General features: G+C 39.7%; 1 protein-coding gene across 2 annotated transcripts in view; it reads left to right on the forward strand.

Annotated features, from left to right (window-relative positions):
- The window catches only part of LOC103463542 (adhesion G protein-coupled receptor E2-like), a 30,129-nt gene extending 12,699 nt beyond the window's left edge, over positions 1 to 17,430 (forward strand). Inside the window, exons 1-13 of one of the 2 annotated variants that reach the window (XM_008406978.2) lie at positions 38 to 509; positions 9,605 to 9,679; positions 9,994 to 10,143; positions 10,222 to 10,359; positions 11,358 to 11,489; positions 12,057 to 12,100; positions 12,295 to 12,405; positions 14,140 to 14,293; positions 14,373 to 14,492; positions 14,568 to 14,767; positions 15,539 to 15,706; positions 16,401 to 16,595; positions 17,204 to 17,430. In XM_008406978.2, coding sequence (XP_008405200.1) covers positions 479 to 509; positions 9,605 to 9,679; positions 9,994 to 10,143; positions 10,222 to 10,359; positions 11,358 to 11,489; positions 12,057 to 12,100; positions 12,295 to 12,405; positions 14,140 to 14,293; positions 14,373 to 14,492; positions 14,568 to 14,767; positions 15,539 to 15,706; positions 16,401 to 16,595; positions 17,204 to 17,425 — 1,740 coding nt within the window. In that variant the 5' untranslated portion in view covers positions 38 to 478 and the 3' untranslated portion in view covers positions 17,426 to 17,430. Of the gene's footprint in view, positions 1 to 37; positions 510 to 9,604; positions 9,680 to 9,993; positions 10,144 to 10,221; positions 10,360 to 11,357; positions 11,490 to 12,056; positions 12,101 to 12,294; positions 12,406 to 14,139; positions 14,294 to 14,372; positions 14,493 to 14,567; positions 14,768 to 15,538; positions 15,707 to 16,400; positions 16,596 to 17,203 lie in introns of those variants that run through there. The other variant, XM_008407063.1, reaches the window with a different exon arrangement.
- The last annotated feature ends 107 nt before the right edge of the window (positions 17,431 to 17,537 follow it).

The raw sequence follows: 17,537 nt of genomic DNA on the forward strand, positions 1-17,537 counted from the left end.
GTGTGTGTGTGTGTGCAAGGTGATACGAGTGTGAGAAACTTGTTCACAAGGAGAGGATTTGGAGTGAAAGACGAAGAGATCGAGTCAGAGCGTTGTTGAGGGACACAGGTCCGCAGAGATTAGAGAATGAGGAAAAGAGAGGCAGAAAAAAACCAGAGAGAGAGAGAAGGGGAGGGGAATCACAGAGAGAGAGAAAGAGAGAGAGGTGTGTGTGCTCAGACTGAAAGTCTGAATCAGTAAGAAAGAAAGCTGGTGACTGTTCACTGTTTTTAGTGCCTTATTAGTAATTCCCATCTTAAAGGAGTGGGTTTTTGTTTCTTCAGTTCCTCTGTTTTTGGATTTCCATGACCCTCGGACTACAAATCGACCCAAAAGCTTTTGTGAGAGGAGCCAGTCTTTGCGATTGAATTGAAGCTCATTGATATTTCGTGTAGATCTGAAACAAATCTCCTGTCTGGATCTATTTATTGCCTCTAACATGGGGTTTGGCAAGGGACTGCTGATTTTGGGTGAGTGTTTCAATGAAGTTTGCGTGTCTCAATGTCTCGGTCTGTGCGCATGGAGAAACCAAAACTAAAGACAGTTTACAAAATAATCTGATACTTTAGTCGCGTACCTTTACGTTTTCTTTGCAAACCCTTTCTATAAAAATAGTCACACAATTAGAAAGCAAATCTTTAAATTAAAATAAAAGTTTTAAAAAAAATGGGACTTTTTAGAACTCGACAAGAATAACGCCTCACAGTTTTAATTGCGCTCAGCTCTTTTCAGCCAAGCTTTTGAGTTGTGAACTGTCTCGAAATTGTTACCAAAGTGACCTTCTCCAACCAGATCTGATTTTTAGGCAAAGCGGATCTTTAAGGCTTTGTATGAGTTGTGGTTGTGGATGAGGTTCAAGCGGCTTATCTGAATAAACCACAGCTGCTGAACTTTAGATCACTCGTGGAAAGACTATTTTTTTCTGTATGTTAGTAGCAGAATTTTTTGAATCTCACACTGATAAGATGTAGCCAAGGCTATTTAGCCGGTTGTGTATCTATGTTTATCTCTTTTGAAACATATAGTGTGTGTTAGTCAGAAGGGCATGCCTTCAGGAGTACCTTATATTATTTTTAAAAGGATAAAATGACAGAGTTTGTGCCAATTTGTTGGCTGAATCTTCAACGTTTTCTTAAAGTTGCTAAGTTACAATCTGGTGACTGCATAGGTCATTACTCCCCAGTGAAATCATCCTGTTGAAAAAAAAACATTGAGAAGATTTGAGCTTTATGGTTCGGTGTATCCATCATACGACAATGTATTTGATCGGCATTGGCACTCAGTCTGTGGTGTTTAAAACAAAATTACAAATGGTGCCAATTGGCCAGCTGGAAAATATTCCCTGTACCACGATACCACCACCACCAGCCTGGATCTTTGATGCACGGTATGATGGATCCATGCAGTCATGTTGTTTAACTCTTTATTTAAGTTTATGCAGTTCAAAGCAGAACATTGCCTGAGATCTTTTGTTGGAGCTCTTTTCCAAACCTTTTTGTTACCTGTATACTTTAATCATATTCCATCTCCGGTTGAAAAGATTCACTTTCATCTGTAAAGATGCAGTCATTTTCCCCATCACACATCTTTTATAGTCTCTGTTTCTATTCAGTTACGGTTGGGGACTTCTCATTCTTCCCATTAACTTTTATAATTTTCTCAGCAATCAGCATTAAAATACACTGAATCTAGCTTTGAGCATTGAAATCGTCAGCAAACGCTTTGAAGGGACTTCAATTTTAACAATTTTCTCAATCTTGTTAAAGATAATCCCTGACCATAACATGGCAACGTTGCTGCAGAAATTGAGACTGCTTGGAACAGGCAACGTTTTTTTCCGTCTTATAGTGCCCAACTATGGTGAGCCCATATAAATTATGGTCTCAGATTTCTGCTCCTAGCTGAAGGAAGTGGCACTGGCTGTTGTTTTATTACATACCTTGGTCATAATAAGTGGTTATTTAAGCTGCTGTTGCCTTTCTGTCATCTACAGCCAGTTTTCCCTTTCCTCTCCGACCTCGAACATCAACGAGGAAAGAAAAGGTTGCGCGTGAAAATCCCCAGAGATTATTAGTTTCTGAAGTTCTAAGACCAGCATGTCGGGAATAAACAACCGTGCCACATTTAAAGTCACTCAAATCCCTTTTTTTCTCCATTTTGACGCTCGGTTTGAGTTTCAGAAAGTTGCCTTTGAAGTGTCTAGAACAGGGGTCAGCAACATGCGGCTCCGGGGCCACAACTGGCTGTTTGGACTTTCCACAGTGGCTCTCAGTAACTTTGGCAAAAAGCAATAAATAACCAAAAAAATGTAGTATTTTTTTTCCTTTTTTTAGATTTTTTTTGATGGAATTAATTGCACTAGATAACCACAAAACAACCAGTAATAATTTTTTAGGTCCTTTTTTTTTTGGTCATTAAGTTGGAAACTAGGTGCTTTTTTTCAGAATCAGAATCAAAGGTAAGAGTTGTGAGACCAAACCAGAATTAACTTAATTTTTAACACTCACAGTTTACAAACATTAGTCACAAATACAAAAACTTTAGAGGATTTTTTCTTTTTACACAAATAACATCCCACAGAAGGAACTTTATCCACCCACGTTATTGCGAAAAATGCTAAATTTAGAAATAAAAATGATGGTTCCCTAAACACAACACATTTTTTTTAGTAGATATTTATAAAAATTATAATCATTATGTAACATTTGCTGCCCTAAACAAGCTTTATTTAGCTGTACTGAGGGCAAATTTGCTGTTTTGATTACAAAAGTCGCCCTCATTGTCATTTGATGCCCAGGCTCCGGTCAGTTCACCCCTTCACCAATTTGTACACCTATTCACCCAATGCAGCGCCACTTCTTTCATTCATTTTAATCCTGATCCTCGCTTGAAATCTGTGACCTATGAAATGTGACAGAGTGTGAATCTGCAGTTAATAAGCAGTTAAAAAAGACGTGCAGTGAATGCATACGCCTTCATATGTTTTTGTAATTGTTTTCATCTCATGAAGTCACAAATTAACGAGTCCTGTTTTCTTTGGTTTTACTGCTGGTGAAAACTGCACTCTGAGAAAAAAAAAATCACAAGCTAATCAGGGCACAAGGTTTTCTTAAGTAACTGTGGAGTCAGCTATTTCCTGTGGAGGCTTATTTCAGAAAATGGAGAGAACAGAAACTTTTTGGAGCTGCTTGTTACTGAACTGTGTGAAATGTTCGTTGTTTGTGTCTGCCTGCTGACAGCATTGAAACTGTCAGGAGATTGAAATGACATCACTCTTCCATGCGTGGCTTTTTTAAACATGCCAAAATGTGTGTGTGAGTGGGGGGGGGGGAGGAATGGCAGAAAGAGCTGTGTGTGTTTTTCTTATACGCCAGGTGACGCAAAATGTCAGGAGTGGAAAGGGTCCCCCCCCATATGTTTGTATGTCTGTCGTGTGGAAATATTTTGTCAATGCACAGTTTAAAAACCACTGAGGAAGGCCAGTTGGATAGTTGATCATTTTATCCCACTGGGATGCCTTATAGTTAACTGGTATTGAATAAATAAACTGAATTTAAAAGAAGTTTCCGTTTTACGTTTGTGTCTGATCTCAGCAATGGATTTGACTTCTTCAATACGAGCAACATTTCCCAAAATTTTGAGAAATACATGAGTTTTTCTTTTGCCATGATGATAGATGTTTCTTAGTCAGTACTCCTATCAGATAAATCTCAGACTGAGCCTGACAAAATGTTTTGAGAGAAACTCTGGTTTCGGACAGCTGTGTTTCCTGTCTGTGTTTTCTGGAGCCTCGGTAGCCATAGCATGCTAACTCATGTTTGTCGTGAATCATCCAGCGTTATCTTAGTCCACTTTCATTTCAGCTGAGATCTTCTCGTCAACAGTGGTTTGTGCATCTGTGCTGCACGGATAAGATCTTGATGAGGTCTGCCGACACTTGGAGCCGACACACGCAGAGCACCCATGAATATATATATATATCTTTGTGTTCAGTTTCCTCCGAGGCACCACATGATTTATTACGACGACACGGAAGATTAAAGCACAATCTGCCTTTTTTGAAATGTCTTCAGAAACGTCCCGCCTTCTTTTCAGCGTGGTCTTCTCGGCAGCTTTAGCTCAGCCTTGAAAAGATCATTTTATCTTGGAATGGTTGTTAAGCGTCCGACATGCCTCACTTCCCAGGTTAAATGAGACAAGCCCCCGTGTTTGCTTTGGAGTAACAGTGAACACCGGGGAAGGCTTTGTTAGTGCTCATCGCGGATATAAAGTTACACGACACAACGTCGAAAATGCCAGGCAGAGGAGTCACTCAGCCGTCTTTATGACCACCATTTGCAAAATTTCCACATTCACTATATAATGGAGTAAATGATTTTAATAGTACTTTGAATTCCGGATGGAAATATTACTGTAGAGCGCTGTAAAGTTTTCACATACTACAGTCAAAGTCAAGTCAGGTTTGTGTCGCTCATTTCAGCAACAAGGCAATTCAAAGTGCTTTACACCTGGAAACCATGAAATAAACATAACATTTTGTCAAATGCCATCTTCAAAACAGAATATATCAAATATGTTGATTATTGTTCCAGATACTAGGAATCAAAAGTGGCTTCGAACAAGTGGGATTACAGCTTTGATGTAAACAAACTCTGTGTTTTGGCTCGCTGGCACGTTAGCCCCTTTAATCCCGGAAATGTTCTCCAGGTGATGGAAGGCTGGCTTTGTAATTGCCTTCATGTGTCTTTGAAGGTTCAGGACAGGTTTTGTACACATTAGACCAAAGAGATCATAAAGCACAAAGGATCCCATGATAAATTATGTCATGGGATCCACCTCACATGGTATTATGCAACATCATCAGTTCTCCAAATGTCACCATGAAACAGCTGAATGACAATAGTAAGAAAAAAAAGCCAAACCGGGTACCAAGGCTTTTAAATACACTTAGACTTTGCTAGGTCAATTTCAGAACCGGGTTGTGCATTGATATTAAGAAACCTGACACCCAGCAGACCTCGGTTTAACCTGCTCCCATTTTTAGACTTGCAGCGGGAAGCCATATTGGATGTTTTCGCCACATACGAGTCAGCTCAGCGGAAAAGGGACCAAACTGCACGACTTTCATCCGAGCATTTTCCAGACCTGCTGAAAACGATCAAAAGGCACATTCTTTACTGCTCCTCTTCCTGAGCTGAAGAGTTTGAGAGATTATCAGCAAAATGTGAGCTGACAACATCATACGTAAAACACTTGTTGTGTCGGTAAATAAAAACAGTAAACACGTCCAAGATAGGTCATAAATTATACACTACAAAAAGTGAGTTAGACCAAATACCTCTACCTCTGTTGACTCTGCAATATTTGTACACAAGAATAGTTGGTATTTATAATTATTTATTGAAGGCTGTGATAAAGTTACAGCTGTAAGACAAACTTGTATGAGTAAATAAGGTACAATAAACAGGGTAATGCATGAAATAATAACTAATAGGCGATGTTTACACATTCTTTTTTTCAGCCAAAAACACCAGAATCATAAAATCCCACAGCTAAGATCTAAAGATGCATTTGATTGTGCCCATGCGATACGTTATGGGAAATGCTGGGAATAAAATCATAAAAACAAAAAACCCCAAAGAAATTAAATTGGCATCCGAGCTCTAAACACATTCTGCCCCTTGTTCCCATCTGCAGGCCACTTCACCACATAATCAAACCCAGACCCAATTTTTCTCACTCTGGCTCAGTGAATCGCTGTCTGGTCTGCCTCTGGCTGACATTACAGGATCCCAGCGCTGTCGCACTGCAACAGAAGGCTCATTGTGGTCAAAAGGAGGGAAACGCAGCGAAAGGATGTTGGAATGTGAGCCGGAGCTCCGTCTTTAAGCAGTTTCATTCACGCCCGAGTCAACGAAATGTGACCGGCGTTAGTCTGTTTGGAGGGGTGGCTCGTTTTTTTGGTGTGTCACGGCTGACGTTTGTTTAGAAATACAGAGGAGAAAAAAACACGTCAAGTTTTTTTTTGCTGCGTACGAATGCGAGTAAAATGTGCATTCATTTCCAGGACTGGTTAATTATTAACATCAAATGAAGATGGGGTGAGGCTGGTGGTTATAAAATTTGTTCTCGTTGCTGACCCTTTTGTCGAAAACTGTGTGGTGATCAATTTTCCAGTCTGCTCCCACAGTCCCGGTCCAATACATTTAGTGTACCGTACTAGATGCATCCTCTACAGCTGGAAATAATCTCAAGTCTTATCTTTATTGGAACGAAATGAGTTGAAAGCAAGAGCCATTGTGTTTGTACATTTCTGTACACATGGTGTGGCTTCCACTTCCTTGAGCACTGATAAGTCATCCTGGGGTTTTTATGTGCTTTAAGGTCAAGTTGGTCTGTGGCTTTTTTTTTTCAGTTTCTCTTCTAGATTTTACTAAGTTCCCCTTTCTCTCTCTCTGTCTAATTTGGCATCGCTAATTAGATGTGGGAGAGAAGCTTATATTTTAGCTAAACGTCTTCCTGTTTGCAGGTTTCAGAGGCAGATGAAAACAATGAATTTAATCAAATTCTGAAAAAGTTTATGTCTTGCAACAGGTCGAGTACGATGCTCAGTGATTCAGATCGCCAAGCAAATCTTAGTATCAGAAAATGACAACCACAGTTCTTACAATAACATGTATATTTATGCTACTTTCAAGAAACTGCAAACAACAGCAGGGTCGTAAACACAAATGATTGAGTTTGTCCCAGTCGCACAGTCCTTTGTGCCACTGGGATGCACAAAGGAGCATCCCAGTCACTCCTTTGTGCGACTGGGATGCGGCAGTCTGTCACTGAAGCAGCTGTCCTTCTTGGCTACAGCATGAAAAACCTGATGTTCCAATGCTCTGTTTCAATTCAGTGCAGTTTTACTTGTTTAGTGCCAATTCACAACAAATGTCTTCTCAAAAAAATTGTAAATCAAGTCGCTGAAAACAGTAACATGAGGAAATTATTTTCTTTGCTGCACATCCACAGAATGGCCATTGGATTTGACGTTAGCGTCTCGGTTGCCAAGGGTCTATCAAAAGTCCTTATTGTTGTGGATCATACATGTATGACTGCAGCTTCTCTTGTGTCCTAGCAACAGTATCATTGTTTTTTTTAAACACCATGTTTACATTTAGGGCAGTTTTCTCCTCATTGCATTACTTTTGGTCAACAATAATTTTCAGCTTTGGACTTTCCTGTGGAGACCATTTTGAACCAGTCTCTCTCTCGCTCTTTCTTTCTCATTGTCGAGCCTTTAACATTTTCAATAACTGTGAGGCAGGTGAGGCCTGCAGAGCTGTAGATGCTCTTTTCTAACCTCTTGGGTGAGTTATGGATCTAATCAACTCCTGGGAAGGTTCATCACTGGTCCATGTTTCCTCCATTTGCAAATTATTTCTCTCACTGTTCTTTACCCTCTCCAGACTGATTTTTTAAACTTTTTTTAGACACAATAAATTGCTTTCTGAGATCTTTTAGCCTACTTCATATTGCCAGACATGTTCTATTAAACGAATACACTGATTCTATAGCCGCTTTTCTTGTAATCAGGAGTCCAGTGACTTTTTACTCTACAAATAATCCTCAGACATGGTCAGATATAACCCACAATCGCAGCTCACCTGGTAAATTAAAGACGAAACCTCATCGTTAACTCAAGTCTGTCATGGTATTGTGTGACAGAAATATCATTTTTAAGATGGTTTCCACCAGCTTGCTCTGTTTGTGTTTGTCCCTCAGCATTTCTTTCTCATGCTCTCTCACCCCATTTCGTACTTTGTCATTGTAACAACTCCTGACGTTTCATCAGTTCCTCTTTCCCAGCATGCATATTGAGAGAATTTATTATGCAAGACATTGAAACGCCGGGTTCTCTCAGCTTAAACCTTTGCTGTGAGAACCCAGCGTAAGATAAAAACCAGCGTCACAGAAATCATGGATTTAATCAGTTTATCAGCTCTAACAGTTCACGGCCAGGGCATGACTCGCTGTGCTTTTTTTTTTTTTTTGACGCGACAAGGTTGCAGTACGTTTTTGTTTCTTATCTTACAGCTTTTCTACATCAAAAGGTAGAAGGAGACTTCTAACATTTTCAAACTTTTATCAATTGATAAATTAACCAACAATTATAACCACAAAGTCTCCTTCTTTTTATTTACATTTTTCTACATTTACTCTTTATTATTTTACATCTGCATTAACCCACCAGTAACCAGCGTCTAATTCTGTTTAGTTTTCTTTTTAATGCAAATTTATAAAATGCATAATTTATTTGATTCAAAACTGCATGCACATAAAAATGATTTGTGTCAAGCTCCTTGACAATCATTCAGAGGACTTGCTCTAAAAGTCAATGTGTACAAAATTCAGATTTAAATGTCAGCTGACTCTGTTATATTGGGGCTAAACATATATCTGACTCAAGATACAGAGGAAAGATGTTTTAGTTTAAAAACTAATAAGTCTTGTTTAAGCTCACATCTATCATTTGAAGGATAAGTAAACAAAACAAAACAAAAGAACTTGCTAACCACAAAAAGCTCAGACAATACATGTAAACATATCGACTGCTAGAGATACTTAACTATCATGACATCTCGTCTGTGATGAAACATCATAAAACTTTTCACTTCCCGACACCCCCAAGCAGGCTTGTGCGATGCTGAAACATCTCCGGTCTCAGGTTTATGCATTTTTACAAGTATTTAGAAAGATTTACATTTAAGACTGTGGTAGTACGCAAGTGTGTGAGAATAACCTTTCCATAAATCCACTGAAAACGGCGCATCCAGCCAAAGAAACCGTCCTATGGAAGAAGAGTAAGACAGCAAGAACCGTGACTCTTACTGGGATAGAGTTAATGTTTCTTTAGCCAATTATATTTCTGTCTTGAATTCTTCTCCTTTATGAAGTGTTTAAAAGGATAAGATAATCAGGCCACAAACAGCTATGAACTTCCTGGTAAATACGCTTTTACTAGTTTGCAAAAGTTGACAAGCTTACAAACAAGCCTTCACATAAACTGCTTTGACATTTTGAGTGTTTTTTTAAATTGGTTTCAGCATTTAAAAAATGTGCTTTGCTTTTGGCTCCTTGCAGTTAGAAGGGGGAGCGGGATTTGCTTCATCAAACTGGTATCTACTGGTCATCGTGCCTATTAGAGCTGAATGTTTTGAGTGAAAGGGAACAGGAAATAAGGAAATTTTATGAACCCTTACTGTGACAGTCAGCGCAAATATATATATATATAAAAGTCCAGTGGCAGTTGTGCAATGATTCACACCATTGTGAAGCATTCAACTGTATTGAAATTTTGGGACATTTTTACTGTAAGAAAAGTGCCGGAACAGCAAAAACGATTAAATGATTAATCAGCAATAAATTTTAACGGCCRTCCACAGAAACTTTATTGCTTCCCAGCATTAAATGCCTTATAGACGGCTCAAGCTTTCTGTTTTCACGCGTACCCTCAAAAGGTAAATAACAAAAAAAAATCTCATAAATAAAGTAATATTCCGTCTCTTTGTCTCCACAGGGTTTGTGTGTGCACTGCAGAAACCCGTGTTTGGGTGCAGCGATGGCTTCCAAAAGAATGACAGCAAATGCGAAGGTACAGTTCTCATACTTTGTCTGTGTTCTTCTGTTTTCTGTGACACAATGATTAAGGCCAAGAGTCTCATTCAGAAATGGAGGTATGGTGGCAAAGTGTTGCTTTGTGGAGTTAAAAATTTATTTATTGGGGGGTGCTGTGGTGGCGCAGGGGTTAAGAACAACCCAAGTGTGGAGGCCTTAGTCCTCGACGCGGCCATCGCAGACTCGATTCCTGGCCTGGTGGCCCTTGCCGCATGTCTTCCCCCAGAAATGTTTGTCTTGACATGCTAACTGCTTACTATACGTCTCAAACACTAAGTCTCAAAATTGCAGATATAAACGAGTGTGAAGATTATCCTGGCTTATGCGGGGGCTATGCAATGTGCATAAACACCAATGGCAGCTACCACTGTATTTGTTCTGCTGGTTTCCGCAATAAGAAAGGGAATCCCAAGTTTACTGCTAAGGAGGGACAGTGCATTGGTAAGTATGGTATCGACCGTGCTGAAAACAGATCTGAGAAATCGCTCCTAACTGTCTTTGCGTTTTCTCTTCCATCAGATATTAATGAATGCATGGATATTAATCCAACCTGTGGTCCTCATGGCACATGCAGTAATGTTATTGGACACTATAGATGCGTCTGTAACACCGGCTACGTTAGCACAGACGCCAGAAACAACACTGCACACTGCAGAGGTGAGTGTTACTCCCTTTCTTCTTTCAGTTCTGGTCGATAGGTGTTCTTACACAATCTGGAAAAAGAACAAAATACGATCCAAGTGCTTTCCAGCTCTAGTAAAGTGCGGGAAAAACCAGAAAAAAAGAAAAAAAAAGCTTTGCCTTTCCAGACTTTTCTTCTGCCCTCCTGACGACTTTTTCCTTCCACCGACCAGAACTGAAAATACAGAGCAATCATCCGGAACTGCAGGTCCGCTCGCTCCCTCCCGCTGTTATCAACTCATTATGAAATGATAACAGACCTTCCAGTCCGTACATACACAAACACTTTACGCTTAAGAGGCGCTCAGACATCACGTCACTCGGTTTATTCAACAGAAACCCACTTGATGAACGCCGAAACGAGGAGTAACAATAACATAAGCTGAGAAGATTTATGAAAATTAAGAGGCTCAGTTGCCTTTGCTATACAGAACGAAATACCTCTGAAAGCTATTAGCACACGAGAGCAGACCAAGTAAGGTTGCATTAACAAAACCCTGGAGGGCGGTGGTGGATTTAATTGGTACTAGTTGTAGGAAGGAACGAAGAATGTGTTTTCTTTTTAAATGCCAAGGATTTTTTTTTCTTTTGTAAATAATGACAACTAGTCTTGGTTATCAATGAGATGCTCCCAGGCTGAGGAAAAGCTAACATTTTAAAATTAAACTGCTTTGACTCTTGGGGAACAATGCTGCTGAGTAAGAAATAAAGAAATTACATGCGATAAGTGAATGATTTTCAAGATTAAACACAAAAAAATAACCAAATAAAAAAAAAGTTGTTCTTCACAATTTTCCAGTAACCCTCTGTGGATAAACATTTTTAATTACAAAGTGTTTTACTAAGTGCTCTATTTAACAATCTTTTTAAATGTCCTGCCAGCAAGATAACAACCGGCTCAGTATATTGTGGGTTCAGAAATGCCCTAAATTGCAAATCATTACTAAAAGTCTCTCTTTTCATCTCTTCCACAGATATAGACGAATGCAAGGAACACAAAGACATTTGTGGAGAGAAAGGCAACTGTGAAAACCTCAGTGGGAGTTATCGATGCAAATGTGAGGCAGGATACACCAACTACGGCCAGGAAAAAACCAAATGCTTAAGTAAGTGGAAACGCTGCTCTACCCATGGCAGAAAATGTTCAAGTCAGCCTTTTATTGCTTCTTATAAACCATATCTATGTACCAAAGAGTATTAGGGTCACACTAAGAAATTACACAAGAATAAAGTCATAATATTACGACTTTGTCATAATTTTATGACTTTTCTCAAAATACAATGCCGTTATTCTCACATTTATTCAATTTTATTCTACTGTTGCTTTGTTCTTGTAATTCTTTTGTTTGTGTGTTACATCTGTAATGCGCTCTATCCATGTATTTCTGAAGAAGTCACTAGATTCTCATCTTCAGATTTGTTTACTTACATACAGCCAGAACCGGTTCGGTTCGTCACAGCTGAAAAAGAAAGCCGCGTCCGTGTTGCGTTTCCCGCTGTCACGCGGCCACAGTTTTATTGTTGATACATCTTGAAATCCTCAATCTACTTCCTGTAGTAGATAATCTTACCTCAGATCGTCTTGTTTTTACTCGTCTGTTTTCGGAGCAGGATTCAGATGTTAGAAACGCTGCGAATGTCATGTAAATGTTTGACTTTTTCTTGTCTCGCAGAGCTCGAGTGTGACAGCTTTAGCGCCGACAGCGATCCGGGGAAGGTATGTCTGGATGCATTATCAGTGTGGTAGCCCTCATAATGTTGAGAATGAAGTGGGAAGAAAAGGAGCATAACGGCAATTAAATCTCTAATTTCGTGCAAAAACACACGCCATTTTCTCTGTTAACGAACCGACTGAAATAGATTGCGGTCAACAAGAAGTCGAATGATCTCTTTATTCCTCTTGTCTCCCAGTCATTTGAAGGGCTGGCGGACATGTTGTCCATGATGAGGAACAGCTGCTTGGCTCTGTCCAACCCGAGCTTTTCTGCTGGTGGAAAGGCTGACGGCGACGCGCTGCTCGAGGTTAGAAAAACAAAAAAACAACTCAAACTTCCATACGTTCTGAACCCGCATGCAAATTATCTGTCAACACAACTCCGCCGCTGGGTTTCTGATTTAGCGTTTATTTCTTTTGGTAGAGGCTTATTAAACAGAAAATTCCTAAACACCAGTGCGGCGAGGGAAATGAGTTGAAATAAGCCTCAGAAGACTCACAAATGGAAACCAAACGTTCAATAAAAGCAGATTAACTGCACGAGTTTGAGAAACAAGTCAGCTTGGGTTTTACATTATTTATCAACTGTGGAGAGTGGGCTTTCTTGTAAATGTAATTTTATATGTTTTTGCAGTCGTGCAGGCAAGTGCATGTGCTGTTGCATTTGTGCAATAACTCCTTGTTTTAAGAGAAACAGTTAACATTCTCATGTTAAGGTTTTTTTTTATTTTAAAACAGTAACAACAAAAACTCTTGTTTATGATTAAAATTGATCTCCTTGAGGGAGTAAGCCATGTTAAGATTGGAGATGGTCATTTTTCCATTCTAACCATCTCCACAGGTGACCCACAGGGTTYTGTGTTTGGACTAGCTACATGTATTTATGCTTTTAAAAAAAAAATCAGCTTCAAGAAAATCTGTCATCTTCAGCCATTCTCCACTCTTACTAAAGTTGTCGTTTAAGGGTTTAGATGAAAAAGAACAGATGTTCAAAAACTACAAATAAATTACAATATGTTAACAAAGCACATGTTTAGATGTCTATAAAACACTTCTTTGCATTTCCACAGGATCCTGTCCTTTTGAAAATTATATACAACTGCAGTTTTGTCTGTATCTGATGGATTTTTTTGTTTCTTCTTCATTAAGATAAGTTCCTTGCAATGCGTGGAGTATCCTGACATTTTATTTAACTAAGAATAAAAAAAAAAAACAACAACAGTGTAGTTGAGGAACTTTTTTTCCAAGAAGTTCCTCAAGTAAATGTAACTGGTTACTACCCACCTCTGTATTTATGGAGAGGAAGGGGGAACCATAAAATATCTGGGTAACTCTTTGACGGGGTGGGCATTAGTCTTACATGACACTGTCATAAACATGACACAACATAAGCGTCATTCGGTAAATAATGACACTTTTAATGCAAAGTTGCTCTAGAAGTTGCATAGAAAGTCCATTAAAAATGGCAAGTTTGCATTAAAGTGTTATTTACAAAATAATAGAAAGTTGGCCCTTTTAATGGACCTTTAATGCAACTTTTAGAGCAACTTTTCATTGAAAGTGTTATTATTTAGCGAATGATACTTCATGACAACAGTCATGGACACTCATAAAGACTCCTTCATGTTCATAACAGATGTTATGTCATGTGTATGACAGTATTATGACAGTATTATGCACATCCCATCAAATAAGGTGTTACCAATATGTGTGTTTAGATAACCCAGCTGGCTTGCAGTGACCATATTTATATACTATTATAATTAATAGTTAGTTCTTTCTCAAAGGTCAATTCCGTCTTTATGCTCATGACACAGTTCTGCATTTATGTGTTGATTTTTTTTTATTAGTCCACCACTGCAGTTACGTGCTCTAATGTCTTTTATTGCATCAATCTTGAAAATCAGAATTCTTTCTCTATGTATTTCCCAATAATAAATAAATAAAATCTAACCTTCACCTAGTCATTTTTATGTGACTCAACACGTGAAAAAGAAATAGAACAGGTTTTAAAAAATGTCTCTGTCCTCTGTCTCTGTTAGAAACTTCTGACAGCGACCGACACCATCCTGTCCCCTGGACATGTGGAAACCAGTAAAGGTGTGAGTGGGCTGCTCAGTGCTGTGGAGAAGTCCATTTTACTGATCGGCCCTCAGCTCAAAGCCAATGACACCAAAATGGAGACCAAAGAAGCGGGTATGTTTCAACCCATGAGCTCATGGTTTATAGTAATTATAATAATCACAATAACACTGTGTCATATCTGTCGAAACAGAAGCAAAAATTACAGTTCGAAGAGGAGCTACCCGCCCAACCGGACCAATCCATCTGACCAGTGAACACGCTGATCTCAAMACTGACTGGACAACAGCAGCTGGCGAAGGCCCATATCCTGGTGAGCGCTTTGACTCTGATAAACAGGTCAGGCTCAGCTTCAAAAACATAAACTAACCCTGAGCGCCCCAAACAGGTTTTGCTCTGGCCGCATTGCTGAGCTACAAGAATCTGGAGGGGTCCGTAAACAGATCTTTCGAGGACCTGAAAGAAAAAGAAAAAGAAAAAGAGGCCATTTCCTTCCAGGTCTTCTCCAAAGTYGTCTCTGTCGTGGTTTCCAACCCGTCGACTCAGAACCTGCACAGTCCCGTCAACATTACTTTCAGACATCTGAAGGTAGGTCCAACCTGTTTGACATCACATTTGTTTTTTCTTTAGTTCTCTTTAATAGAGTTTGGGGAAGTGTGAATGCGTAATCAAACTTCGCCTAAAAACCCTTCAATTCACTTCACTTCTTGGTTCAATCGAAGTGAACTCTGGTGCGGTTCGCCGTCATATGTGGATGCAARCAGACCGGAAACTGCTAATAAAAGCAGGAAGTGGTCTATAGCACAGGKCATTCTGGGTAAATACAACCAAAACAAACACAATAGTCTAGTGCTAGAGGGARAAATGTCACATGGTCAAAAGACAAGAGAGAAATCCTTCAACCACTAAAATCTCATGCCAATTAATTTTTGTTTACATTTTGTGAAGAAGGAAGTTRAACTTTTTCAGAGGTTTTCGTGTCGTTTACATCAGTTGTTCTTGTTGCAGCGCCACCACAGGCGATGGGGGGGAACAGGTCTTTCAATTGTTTGGATCGTTTGACACAGTGCAGTGTGAAAGTGTACCACACCATCTGAAAATGTAACTAATTTCGCAACTTTGGTCCCCAGTTGAACCACRTGTACCAGACTATAAGGTGTAAAAACATCCTAAGAGATCTATATTAATCTCCTCATTCCTGGTAGCTCTAATACCAGCTTCTAAAATAACGAGAGACTGCAAGAAAACACCATATGAAGTCATTAACAGGCAACTTTCAGAGCTTTCTCTGAAATCCAGTGAAGGTATAAATACACCACACACTCTGTATTTAACTGTTGATTTTGGTTTGCACATTAGGACATAAAGCAGACCCCCGAGGTGAGCTACATCTGCGCGTACTGGGATGAGAGAGGAGTCTGGTCCCCAGATGGTTGCTCCCAGGAGCTGTCCAACGACACACACACTGTGTGTTCGTGTGAACATCTGAGCAGCTTTGCTGTGCTGATGGCCCTTTATCCCATGAAGGTAAGTCACAGATAATACCAGACAAAGTGCATCTTTTTTTCCAGATGTGGGGAACTATGCAGAAGCAAGAATGTTTTTGGATGAAAAAAAAATGCATCCATGTCATTAGGTAAAATATAAGTATGTTTGAAGTTGTGTAATACACTAATCTTTACTGGCAAGCAAATTGGTGGGACGGTTTTGTCATGTTTGGTGGAGGAATTTGAGCCACGTGAAGAYGAGAGAATCACAGTTACATGTTGAGAGGAAGGTTTCAGATGTCAGGGATGGGCTCAAAGAGGTTTTTTAAATTACTGGGAAGGTTATGATTGACTTTAGAACCACATCAGGCTCAAACTAACCAGCAGAATCTAGAGGAACTCAGGGAAACGACCGATTAGAAATGAACACAAAGGGAACCAACAGGATATAAAATGATWWAAAAAAAAAAAAAAAACTCCTGGAGATCTACAATGAAACACGAACATGAACCAAAATGGTAAACTTACAAACTTAATGATGATAAATAATGCCTTTCCAAACATACTCGCCACTCAAAGTGTTTACAGTTTCAACTTTATGGGGTTTCAAGGATTTTTACAAGACAGAACCCGTTGAGATTCTGACGCAAACAACCGGATCCATTCAGTTCGAGTCATGCGTTCATCATTTCCGAGGGGAGCGTCGTTGTAAGCTGACGTGTGTTCTCTTGCAGACCAGCTTTCAGCTCCAACTGTTGACCCAGATCGGCCTGATCATCTCCCTGGTTTGCCTGGTGCTGAGCATCCTGACGTTCAGRTTCTGCCGGTCCATTCAGGGGACGCGCACCACCATCCACCTGCACCTCTGCCTCTGCCTCTTTATGGCGGACCTCGTCTTCTTGGTCGGGATTTCTCGAACCAGTCCAGAGGTAACACGAACCAGTCCGGACTGTACAGGGCTCACAGTAATTTGACATCTTTACTAATCTTAAGAATTCATGCTTAGATCTGACAAACTCCAAGAGGAGGGTAGAGGAGCCAAAAATTATGCTAAAGGATTAGAAGTGTTACTTCAAAACAATATTACTTAAAGAGGGGTGTTTTGTTAAATCAATTTTTTGGCATTTTATATCATATTGCAATGTTATCCCCTCATCAAAAACATACTTGGAGTGTTGCTGCATGTTTGAGAAATATGTGAATCTCCCATGGCAACCACTCTGGGAACAGGAGCGGATGTAGACGGCACATTGAGAATGATGTGCTGAAGAGCAGAGGRTTGGAAAGAGCAGGAGCTTCTTAAAGAGACAGAGACCCAATTTCAAGGCATCAAATTGCGAATCAAGTTTCTTTTAACTCATGATTGAYGTAGATAGCATTTGTATGGCATCTGAAGGCAGCGAAGTGAAATGATTGTGCTATAAAATGGCACTAAAGTAAATAATACTTCCGCTTCATTTCCCCTTACAGAGACACAAACAGCAAGACATTTAGYTTGATACTTCTTCTTTCTTATTCGTGTTATTTTGTCTTCCAGGGTGGCTGCAAGTTTGTTGCCGCAATGCTCCATTTCTTCTTCTTGGGCGTAATGAGCTGGATGCTGTTAGAAGGGGTGCAGCTGTACAGAATGGTGGTCCTGGTGTTTAACGCCACCATCCGGCCCCTCTACYTGTACCTCACTGGTTACGGGGTCCCTCTGGGGATTGTTTTCATATCCGCCATCATCAGACCGGGGGGCTACGGCACTAAAGACCAGTAAGTAAACATCGGCGCTTTAAAAAAAAAAAGTTGCACATAAAAGAAGTAATTGCTTTACAGTGAAACCAGGAAATTCATGTCTTGTTTGCATTGGGTCACACTATTTGCGTCAG

The sequence above is a fragment of the Poecilia reticulata genome, linkage group LG1, assembly GCF_000633615.1.
Source record: "Poecilia reticulata strain Guanapo linkage group LG1, Guppy_female_1.0+MT, whole genome shotgun sequence".
Classification (NCBI taxonomy): Eukaryota; Metazoa; Chordata; class Actinopteri; order Cyprinodontiformes; family Poeciliidae; genus Poecilia; species Poecilia reticulata.